At 37.8% G+C, this 12,302-nt stretch overlaps 1 protein-coding gene across 2 annotated transcripts in view; it reads right to left on the bottom strand.

The window, feature by feature from the left end:
• Positions 1–12,302, bottom strand: part of LOC136864443 (uncharacterized) — a 106,856-nt gene that overhangs the window by 82,789 nt on the left and 11,765 nt on the right. For both annotated transcript variants that reach the window (XM_067141444.2, XM_067141446.2), the window contains exon 2: positions 3,933–4,094. In XM_067141444.2, the coding sequence (XP_066997545.2) occupies positions 3,933–4,094 (162 nt within the window). The remainder of the gene's footprint in view (positions 1–3,932; positions 4,095–12,302) is intronic.

Below are 12,302 nucleotides of genomic sequence, written 5' to 3'. Positions count from 1 at the left end.
CTGCCTTATTGCTAATATGAGGTCTACTGTGGACCTTCCTGATCTGAAGCCATACTGCTCTTCTATTAACTTTTCTTCCACCCTCTTTCTGATTCTATTCTCCAGAATCTTCTCAAACACCTTTGCAAAGTGGCATATCAATGTGACTCCCCTATAGTTCTTAAACTCTTTTCTATTCATATTCTTGAAAATGCGTATGATTATACCCCAATCTTCCAATGTTCAGGGGTCTTCATTTCCTTCCATACTACTTTCAACACACTATAAAGCCACGGTTTCCCTAACTCCCCTGCTGCCTTCACCATCTCAATACTCACTTCATCTATACCTGGGGCTTTCCCGCCTTTCATCTTGTCCAGTGCTAGCTCCACTTCTGCCCTTCTTTTTCTGTATTTCTTACTTCCTCCCTGCTTCTACTTTCCTCCCCAGTGCCTCCTCCTGGGTTTAGTAAATCTTCGAAATAGTCCTTCCACATTCCTTTGAGTTTCTCCATTTCCTGCATATCATTACCATTTTTATCTATCATTATAACATCTTCCCTCATGTCTTTCCTCCTGCTCTTGACCATTCCATACAGTACTATTTTATTTCCTTTGCTATCCTCTTCCATCATGTTTGTCCATATTTCCATCCATTTTTTCTTCTATGTTACAACCTTTTTAGCTTCTTCCTTTTTGGTCTTATATTCTTGTCATGTCTCTGTTGTCCTCTGTTGAAACCACACCCTGGGAGTTCTATTCTTCTCCCTAACTGCCGCTTTGACTCGTGTCGTTCCACCATGGGGTCTCCTTGCATCTTTTTCTGGCACCAGTTATCCCACAAACTTCCTCTGTCATTTTTACTAGTGTCCTCTTGAACCTTTCCCATTCCTCCTCTCCTGTTTTTGTATCATCTGTTGGTAATTTCAATCTTATTTTTTCCTGGTATTCTTCCTTGGTTTCCTTTTCCTTCAGTTTCCATATTTTGATAAGTCTTTCTTGCTTCTCTGTTCTCTTTCATTCTGTCATTGTTTTCAGTTTCATTACAAATAGTCTGTGGTCACTATCTAGAGCCTCTGATGATATTACCCTTACATCTGTAACATTCCTCTTCATTTCCCAGTCGTAGATCATGTAATCTACAATGGATTTCCTAGACAAGTCACTACAGTCAATACAGAGTAATATTCTTTTTTTCATAACATATAGGACAACTGTTGACAGCGGTTCAATAAGAACCGGAATAATAACCTGGGCCCTATTTCATAAAACATCTTTCACTAATAGTATTAGTAAGAAACCAATAATATTAACTATGTTACTAATGTTTCATAGAGTTATTAGCTAATAATATTAGTAATTAGTTTATGAGTCAAAATTATTAGTAGATATTCCTAACAATATTAGTAAATTGTTTCGTAGACAACATGACTAATAAAGGTTACTCATATTATTAGGATTATTTCCATGAGTGTATTTTGACTCATAATTCATATTATTAGTGAAACCAAAGTCAGTGGTATTTTAATATTTTGGCATAAACTCGTGAAGATCACAGAAATGGTCGACTGATTCAAATAGTGATAAGGAACGAGTGTAGGTATTCACCGTTCAATAAATGTTATAGATGTTGATTCCCATAGGGAACATGAAATATTTGTCCTGAATGAGTAAATTTATAATACCAATATAATGGTCTGTTATTGGACATTATAAATTTTCCAGCTAACTCATTCTTGGTTGCCTGCGTTTCGCCCCCGTGTGCTAAGTTGGGCTCATCAGTTGGTACTTAGCACACCCGCCAAGATGCATGGCTAGTGCACACTGTGAAGGCCACTGCATAGGCTACTTGAAGCCACCAGCAGTGCCAATGCATTATGAGAGACTTTGTCTCATTTCCAAAATGCAGGCAACCAAGAATGAGTTAGCTGGAAAATTTATAATGTCCAATAACGGACCATTATATTGGTACAATAAATGTTACGTCGAAAATAGCCTGTACTGGCATGTAACAAACATATGAATACCGGTACAATGGGAGATTTAGGTTAGATTACAGAACTTTTGAGTATTTGCTTGATAGGATTGGTAATAGAACGTTCCATGAAGCATAACCTTAAAATAGCAGCTTCGCATTGCACTCCACCGAATGGTAGTAATACACAGTATCATTGTGTTTATCTAGTGCAGTTCTGCTCGGACACTCTCAAGTATCCTTTAAAATCTTGGCTTATATCACTAGTAAACCAAGATGATGGTGGTGATTATTGTTTTACGAGGAAGTAGGCTACAACAAGGCAACCATCATCTATAATAACACTAATCAGATAGAAAAATGGAAAGGATCCAACATTCTGAAAAATGAAGGTATCGACCAAAGAAAGAGGGCCACGAAGGGCGTGAAAATGAAAGACTCTCTTGGCCTCGCAGCCTAATACTGTCAGGGTTGGAAAAGGACAAGAGTTGAACTAGGAACGTTGGAAGGGTAGATGAAAATGAGCCTAGCACAAGTAAGTTGAAACAATGGCAGGACTCGTCTCAATGCCCCATGTTCGCCAACCCACACTCTCAAGATGAGAGCCCTGGGACCCCTTTTAGTCACCTCATACAACAGGCAGGGGATACCGTGGCTGTTATTCTACCGCCCCCACCAACAGGGGGTAGTAAACAAAGATTTTGTTAGTCCATCCTGACAGATTTTTAAGAGCACATGAAATAAAAAAGTGAAAGGAACAAGGAGGATTTTAGTGTGCAAAAGGCTGCGAATAGTTGACGCTTTAACTCAATCACTTTCAGCAAAGTTTTCTTCTCTCAGATTATTTTCACTTCTTTTATCCATTTTCATATGTATCAAATTCACAACAACGAAAATATCAAATGAGCCTTTTGAACATGTGGATTAATAGTCTGTTGTAGTCAAGCATTAGCCTCCTGCTAAGAACAAAGGCAAACCAAGAACATATTCAACAGACCGATTCTACCCTCCATTTGTATCACTGACTAATGAACTAATATTATTAGAGAAGATATTTTATTAGTTATGAAACAGAATTTGGTTAATTAATAATTATTTTTATAAGTTCTAATATTATTAGTTAGTTTTATGAAACAGAGCCCTGGAATCTACTTTGCCAAAATAACACTACTTCCAGTTGAATTCTAATAACAGAAAGCTGATGCATCAAATAAAATACGGAAAATATTTTGGTAGTTGAGCACAGTGACCTGTTTAAAGTTCTGCTGGCTCAAACCTCTCAATTCTTGAATTTATTCTACAAGCGTGTTCTGCAACAGATTTATAATCCTCACACAAAGCCTTTAGCCCTAAAACAATAAAACTGACTGTGTTCCTTTACAAGCAATCACTACCTTAAAACTCTTGGATCATTTATGATGGCTGTGATATGTTTAACAACAAATTTAATTTCTCTGTATAATGATGTTTGCAAGATGTCCACTACCATGTCAATTCACATAACACGCTAATGCTCTTTGCAGAATTAAGATTTCAAACAATGAACAATACATGCACCAAGTCTAAGAAATTGAGTATATCTTAGTGCAATGTAGATAAAAATACTGACAATCTCAAGCTGAATGCAGGCTCATTAGTATGCTTGAGAAACCAATAACTGTGGGCAAAGCACACCTGGCAGACAGAACTGAGTACCAGCAATTTTAACTCTATAGGTTTGAAGGTAATGAAAATGAACAACTGACAGAAAGGAAGGGGAGTTAGGGATTGGAATAACTTACCAAGGGAGATGTTCAATAAATTTCCAATTTCTTTGAAATCATTTAGGAAAAGGCTAGGAAAGCAACAGATAGGGAATCTGCCACCTGGGCGACTGCCCTAAATGCAGATCAGTATTGATTGAATTGAAAAATTGAATTGAACCCTTTAGAGATAGTACGCACCATTCTTTAATATTTTACAGTAATTTGCAAGAATACCTTTCCTTCCCGGGTAAAGTCATCAGAAAACCTCAAAGATGTGAAATAGCTCTCCAACATCGACTCAGCATTGACACAGGATTCTCGAAAGTCATAGAAACTTTCCAGTTTTTCCACACAGTGATTGCAAATAATCTTTGGAAGAGAGTCATCCTCACACACCTGAAATGAAAATCAATCTATCAACATGTGAAAGACCTACAAATTATAAATAAGTAAATAAATAACAGCAAGGAAAAAGTAAGATTACTCCAGCCAGTACCACAGTAATTTTGCCAATGCAATGATCTGGTACTAGTATTCTGATCTGAAATTAAATGCAATGATCCAGTCAATTATTCTGAAATTAAATAAAGCATTATAACACACTAAAATTAATTTATAATATCCAAACTCTTTGCATACCAAACACATTTCAAAATTATTTCAAAAGTATATTTTTTTCATGGAGTTCAAAGGGATTGCATACCATGTAAAAAATAAAGAATTGATAAAAATATTTAATAGAGCTCCTTCAAAAAAGATTAACTTGGTCAAGCTCTTTTTTTCCAATGAATTCTAAAGAACAATGATCAATTAAGGCAGCGAGTAAATTAACACTCGTCAAACATCACTACATCTAAGGGTAAATGAAGCATGTCACCCCCTCAAAGTAAATCCATGTTATACATGTATGAATTTTTAAAATATTTGTTGCTTCCACCAATCAGCATGTGTATATGTTTTTCATATATGTTAATAAGCTGCACACCCAGACAACAGAGCTACAACATACAGTAGAACCTTAATTTAACGAACTGTTCAGTTCTTACGAAAAATTTCATTAAATAGAAATGTCATTGTACAGAAATCACACTTTTTTTTTTTTAGTTAAGAACTACATCTTTATTTTAATGCACGTATGCAGATAAGCTACAGTATTTTCGAACATAGTAAACAATACTCAAGTAAAACTTTTTTTTTTTTTTTACAATCTGCTTTATGTCGCACCAACAGAGAAAGATCTTATGGTGACCACGGGATAGGAAAGAGCTAAGAGCTGGAAGGAAGCGACCCATGGCCTTAACTAAGGTAGAGCTCCAATATTTGCCTGGAGTGAAAATGGAAAACCACAGAAAAAAATCTTCAGGTCTGCTGACAGTGGAGTTTGAACCCGCTATCTCCCAAATGGAAGCTGATAGTTACGTGACCCAAACTGCATAGCTACTTGCTCTGTAAAAAAAACATCAACCCCCTTAGAAAAAGGTCTTCAATCATTGCCCACTTCAAAGTACTGCCCGATGTCCTGCTGAAACATTTTCGCAGAGCGCTGGTCGTAAAAGTGTCCCCATGAAACAATGAGGAATGTCATCTGGTATATATTCAGTAAACTGGAATCAATAACAAATACCATCAAAAGCAGCCATGACTTCCTTTTTTGGAAGGAGGAAGAGCGTCACTATCTTCATTATCTTCCGCATAAACTTCATTTTGGATATCCCCTCTATGACAGAGTCGAGAATTTCATTAACGGTTGGATAAATTAACAACAGCAACGTCTTCATCCTCTCTTAAAAATTCATCCGGTGGTATGTCCTCATTAATTACACATGCTATTTGCAGTTGGTCCCAAAGCTCTTCAAGTCAGGGGCGGCTTATTTTTACCATAATGAATTACTTAAATTTATTTTTCTTATGACATTTGTTGGTTTTATGGAAAGAAAATGTTTTATTGTACGGCGTTTGGAGCACCTCATCACCTGATGAGAACCAGGGGAACTCACGAAAGCGCCGGCTGTCAGCCACAGTACGGCGCGTGAGACTGAGTGAATACAATTCCTTTAGTTTGCCAATTGCCACCTTTTCAATACAATAAAAATATGTCACAAACTTACATATTTATTATGATGTTTATATGGTACATGTTTTGCTCCTTTTCGTGAGCATCATCAGCCAAACTATCATTAATCTAAGATTGTGTAAGACCATACACAATTCTTTGGTTCAAAATTACTCTTATAAAACTAATTGACAATCTTATAATATTTTAAAAGTCATACTACAATAAAATTATGTCTTAAGTTAACACTTTTTGTCTAAAATCTTCTTCAGTCTAAACATATAACCTGCAAGACTGAGTGAAGACGAGAGATTCCGCAGCTGCCTCTACCTCCCAAGTGCTCCCTCCTAGCGCTTGGCCTTGGCGGTCGCCATGACAACCGTGACGTCACCCGCGTACTTTCCACATAGTGGAATGTGCTAGTGAAGTTGTCGGAAGAGCGGAATGTTTCGTCTTCCCTGCGTCATCCTGTGTGAAGTACGAGTACTTACTCATCATGGTTCATTCGTAGGGTTGTGCTGTTTTATTTAAATATGCATCCTTTTTATGACATAGTGTGCATTTTATTATAAACACCATTTTCACGTTGGAGAAACGAAGATCAGAATGAAGTTCTACGTTTTGATCGCCCTACTGAATCACTGCAAATTTGTGCTACAAAAAAGTGAAACATTCCAGTAAATCTTACAATCTTAGTTTCAAACGATAGTGGTTTAAGGAATTTCCATGGTTGTGCTCCTCTCCAGCTCTACAGAAGTTGTTTTGTTGGGCCTGTTTGCCTTTTATCAATAAAAATAACGTTTGGAATAAAGAAGGATTTTCAGCCCTTTTGAACATAACACGTTCTTTACATAAGCACTCAGACTCTGCAGAACATAAAATACGGCAGCTAGATTTTAAGACATTGGAAAAAAACCAAAATACGATCTCTGATATCCTGAAGGAAAATGCCAGACTGTATATTGTAATTGTATAGTTCAATGAAAATGTACATTTAAATAGGCTTTTCCTTCAGTTGATAATTGATGCAGTGCTCTATTTAAGTAAGCAAGCAAGAACTAGCTTTTCGTGGTCATGATGAAACATTAAATTCAATAAACTGTGGTCACGTGCTGGACCCTCCGCCAGTCATGGGTACGAGTACAAAACAACCAAAAACAACACGTACTTCCTAAATCTTGTCCTCCTCTGTAGTGTAGTGGTTAGTGTGATTAGCTGCCACCCCGGAGGACCAGGTTCGACTCCCGGCTCTGCCACAAAATTTGAAAAGTGGTACGAGGGCTGGAACAGGGTCCACTTAGCCTCGGGAGATCAACTGAATAGAGGTGGGCTCGATTCCCGTCTCAGCAATCCTGGAAGTGGTTTTCCGTGGTTTCCCACTTCTCCTCCAGGCAAATGCCAGGATGGTACCGAACTTAAGGCCACGGCCGCTTCCTTCCCTCTTCCTTGTCTATCCCTTTCAATCTTCCCATCCCCCACCAAGGCCCCTGTTCAGCATAGCAGGTGAGGCCGCCTGGGCGAGGTACTGGTCATCCTCCCAATTTATATCCCCCGACCCAGAGTCGGGAGCTCCAGGACACTGTCCTTGAGGCGGTACAGGTGGAATTCCTCGCTGAGTCCGAGGGAAAAACCAACCTTGGAGGGTAAGCAGATTAAGAAAGAAAGAAAGAAAGAAAGAAAGAAAGAAGTTCCTAAATCTGTCGCTCGAAACCAAACGGGTAACAGCTCTTCACCATACTTTACAGCCACGAGCCGCCACTGCTTCAAGTGAAGACACTGAGCTGCATCCTTCCTTTATTGCTTTCATAGAAAATACTGCTTTTGTGAAACAGTTCCTAATTATTGTTTCTGAAACGTCATTTTGCTGCTTCAATGATGCTTGTTTAAAGGGGCCTACAATCTAGGTTATCGGTCTGAAACATCGTTTTGTCATACCTATGACACCTTCAAAGAAGACATTCTGAGATTTAAGATATAATCAGGAAGTACACAGCTTTCCAAATGTGAAGTGAGATTTACGAAAGGGAGGTTCAGGGCATATGGGTTGTGCAACATAGTTCGACGTTGACTGGTTCTCGCATATGTCTTAGGAGGTTGGAGGGGTTGAAGGCTTCGAGGTCAAATTGTTCCTTGTTTCTCCTGATGGAAAATTCCCTAGAACTATTCCTGGTGACTTCTGAGGATTCCCATTTTGTTCGTGGTGTAAACAGATATTGAGAAAAGAGAAGATAATTCTGTCGAGCACACTAGCTACAATATAATGGACTGGAAGAAAACAGGCTTTTAAAACTACAGTCAAAAGACATCAAATAGGCAGTTATACTCCAAATAGGCACAAACCCCTGAAATAGGCATTTATAGGCACAATAAAACCAATGAAATATAAATAAAACGACCCTAAAAAAGGATTTATATCTCAAAAGCCTACGTTTCTGGACACAGGAATAAAATAGGCAAATTCCCGTCTCTGTTGATCGCAATTTCATTATTTTTGAGAAGTAGTGTGTGTTTTGATTTTTTAAAAAAGGTTACAGAGAAGAGAAAAAAATGTTCTCTTTATAGAAAATTGCCCAGTACACCTGCCTTTTTCTTTGCAGAATAGAGCCACAACACACACAACATTGGATCGTTAACCGCGTTTTCAATATATATACAGGTTCCGCATTGAACTAAGAAACATTGGTTTCATAAACATCATAAGAAGCCACTTTAATGTTTCCACACCTCATAGGCCTAGGACATAGAAGATTTTATCCAGAAAATTCTATAAGGCAAACCTTCACGTTTTTCAAGATGGTTCTGCAGTATACACACTGTAGTAGAATGGAACATAACATTTTATCAATCGCACAACAAATTTAAGAACTCTACAACTGCTTGTCCATAAGGATATCATCTAACCAATGAATTTTTATTATACGACTGACTTGCAAGTCCTTTACTTGTCATAATAGTTTTTATGAGCAAAGGTTTTAATTATAGATTTAATGTGTTTTCATGTCCGACTCGTTGGCTGAAGGGTCAGCGTACTGGCCTTCGGTTCAGAGGGTCCCGGGTTCGATTCCCGGCCGGGTCGGGGATTTTAACCTTCATTTGTTAATTCCAGTGGCCCGGGGGCTGGGTGTTTGTGCTGTCCCCAACATCCCTGCAACTCACACACCACACATAACACTATCCTCCACCACAATAACATGCAGTTACCTACACATGGCAGATGCCGCCCACCCTCACCGGAGGGTCTGCATTACAAGGGCTGCACTCGGCTAGAAATAGCCAGACTAAATTATAATTATTGTGTGTTTTCAACCAAACATTTTAAGATAAGTTATGAATTTTATATATATGGTTGTCTATTTTCCGATAACAGCTGAAGATGATGCAAGTACACGTTGAAACTAGTCCTGTGATATTTAATATGTTGTAATTGAATAACAGCATTAAAATTGTATTGAATAGGAGGAAATATCAAGTTTATTTATTGTAATTCTTGGTTCAATACAGAAAAATGAAATTTCGTACGTTAACTAAATAAACAAGCTGGCGAATAGAAGCAAATAAGTTACAATGTTCACAAATCTGAGATTTATAGTGCCTCCGTTTCCAAGTAAGAATACAGCTAGGGCCAGCTTGATGGTTCCTTGGCAAACATAAAGGATGGATCCCTCCTTTACACTACTTCTGTATCATTTCACATCTTTTTAATTATATTTTTCACCCGGTGAACTCGACACGATACTGCCAAATTATAACTGAAAATCCTTGAGGACATATTTCCATATAAATTACTAATTCCCTTGATCCTACTTTAAAGTTTTGTACTTCTAGAAACATAATTTCTAATAGTCTGGTTTTTTTATTAAACAAATGCATGATATATACAGTATTAAGCATTATTGCCAATTAGCCCAACTGTAGACATTTAAGATATAGGGACAATGTAATTTATGTCAATTTTATTATTTTTCAGATCAAATGTGAGAAAAATACCACATAGATCAACTTAGAAATACTGCGATGCATCTGATTCGTGTACAGAAATCTGTATCAATGTAGCCATTCTACCAGTCCACTTTGGGCAGCGACCAACAACCATTTTCTTCAGACCTATGCACTGCAATGTTGGGAGCTAATATGCCGCTGCATAAACAGGAGCATCTTCAAACTTCAACAAGCTGCCGGGAGCAATCACCAAGTTGGAGAAGAGTGGCATGTCGCTGGTGGAGTCATTTAGGTTTGTGGACTTAGTCAGGGGAGGTTTTGACCGAACCTCTGGGAAGGCAGCTGCTGTCAGCGAAATAAAACAAGATGAAGTGACTTCACTGAAGTTTTGTCCAATCACTTCATGTGATATTGAGATATCTTTCTCTCAGTACAAAAACATTATGCATGAGAGGAGAACAAGACTGTTATAGGAACACATTGAAACGTTGTTTGTAAATTCCTTTTATAGTAATTGAGTGAGTTATTAAATTATAAGTAATTTTTTCATGCTATTTCGTTGCCTATTTTACATGTCAGTGGCTATTTAAATGTTGGCTCATTTAAGAGCCTAGACGCCTGTCTATGTTAACTGTTTTTAGTGCCTATAATTCTCATCTCTAATGATCAACCTCCAAGATTTGAGCCCTTCAAAACATCTTGGCTGCTTATTTTTTCCTATCATAGGAAGTTTTCTTTTTTTTTTTTCTTCTTTTTCTTTTCAAGACATGTTAGCACAAATAACAACAGTCACCTGAACCATCCAAACCATCTGTCGGTCTTAAAAGCTAATGTTTTGTTCGCTAAGCACTTTAAAATAAAAATGATTGTTTTGTCCATCTTGAAAACGTCAGGCATATACTCTTAAAATCCCTCCCAAGATTTCAGATTTCCAAATGCTGCAATCTTCCTCAGACAGGCTGTTGCTTTCCCCTGATATAACTTTTTCTGTGATGCTTCTTAAATTTGTCTAACCAACCAGAAGTTGTCTGGAATGTTCCAAGCCCCAAATGTTGTGTTTATTCAGCTGCCTTTTCTTGAATAAATGGTCCAGATATAGGCATAATTTTGTGTTACACCATCTCTTTTCTCAGGTGGTTGAGGCGCTGGCCTTCTGACCCCAACTTGGCCGGTTCAATCCTGGCTCAGTCTAGTGATATTTGAAGGCACTCAAATACATCAGCCTCATGTCGGTAGATTTAATGGCACATAAAATAACTACTGCGGGATTAAATTCCGGCACTTCAGCGTCCAAAAACTGAAAAAGTAGTTAGTGGGAAGTAAAGCCAATAACATTATTATTACATTCTCATACATAGGTAAGCGTTTTGGTCAGTTTTTGACCAATGTCTACAAGATCTGCATTTTTCAGAATCATGTTACTATCTTTAGAGTCGACAATGAACTACAAGTACCCCAAATTTCATCTTTTCCACTTCCATCCACAAAGATATCTTTTCCATAATGTACAAAACTTCCCTTTTCGACACACAGTACTAATCTGCACTGGTTTGGTAGCACTAGGAACAGGTTAAGTGAAATAAGGACTTGTAATTGTATTGCTATTAAAATGTAAACATACCTTTGGCAAAAGTTTCGTGACTGACACTCGTTAATAGAGTGGAAACAACAACTGAACTCTGAACACCTTGATAAACAAACTGCTTGTATTGCCAAGCTGTGTTATAAAATTTAATGTCAACACAAATGTTTTCTACTCTGGGTGTTGCAAGTTTTTCCCTTTCATTTTTCAACCAAAATTAGTTTGTAAAAGAGAAATGTTTTGTGTTAAACAGAGAAGTTTCACAAAAGAAATTTCACAGTTCCCCAAAAATTTGTTACATAGTGAGCTCCATTAAATAAAGTTTGTCAAATAGAGAACATGAATTTTCCGGCTTGTTTTTAAGTCAAATAACCTGGAAAGGCTAGGTCAAGCAGCACATGGAAACCTTTCTGGAGAGTAATAAAGAATCTTAGGAAGGGAGGGGAAAAAGAAAATGAACAGTGTTCTGGGTAATTCAGGTGAACTCACAATAGATCCCAGGGAATCACTGGACAGGTGGAGGGAATATTTTGAAAATCTTCTGAACGTAAAAGGAAATCTTCATGGTGGTGTCACAAACAACGGAGCTTATGGGGAGGAGGAAAATGATGTCGGTGAAATTACGCTTGAGGAAGTGGAAAGGATGGTAAATAAACTCCATTGTCATAAATCAGCAGGAATAGATGAAATTAGACCTGAAATGGTGAAGTATAGTGCGAAGACAGGGATGAAATGGCTTCATAGAATAATACGATTAGCATAGTGTTGGTAAGGTACCTTTAGATTGGACAAAAGCAGTAACTGCACCTATCTATAAGGAATGGAACAGGAAGGATTGCAACAACTATCGAGGTATCTCGTTGACTAGTGTAACAGGCAAAGTATTCACTGGCATCTTGGAAGGGAGGGTGCGATCAGTTGTTGAGAGGAAGTTGGATGAAAACCAGTGTTGGTTTCAGACCAATGCAATGAACTCGCAGCTGCGATCAACAGTATTCTATATGAAGGAAGTCAGCTCCCCAACCAAATT

This window comes from Anabrus simplex, chromosome 2 (genome assembly GCF_040414725.1).
Source record: "Anabrus simplex isolate iqAnaSimp1 chromosome 2, ASM4041472v1, whole genome shotgun sequence".
NCBI classification, from domain to species: Eukaryota; Metazoa; Arthropoda; class Insecta; order Orthoptera; family Tettigoniidae; genus Anabrus; species Anabrus simplex.
The sequence above is the reverse complement of the archived record's forward strand: the minus strand, read 5'-3'. Positions and strand labels throughout refer to the sequence as shown.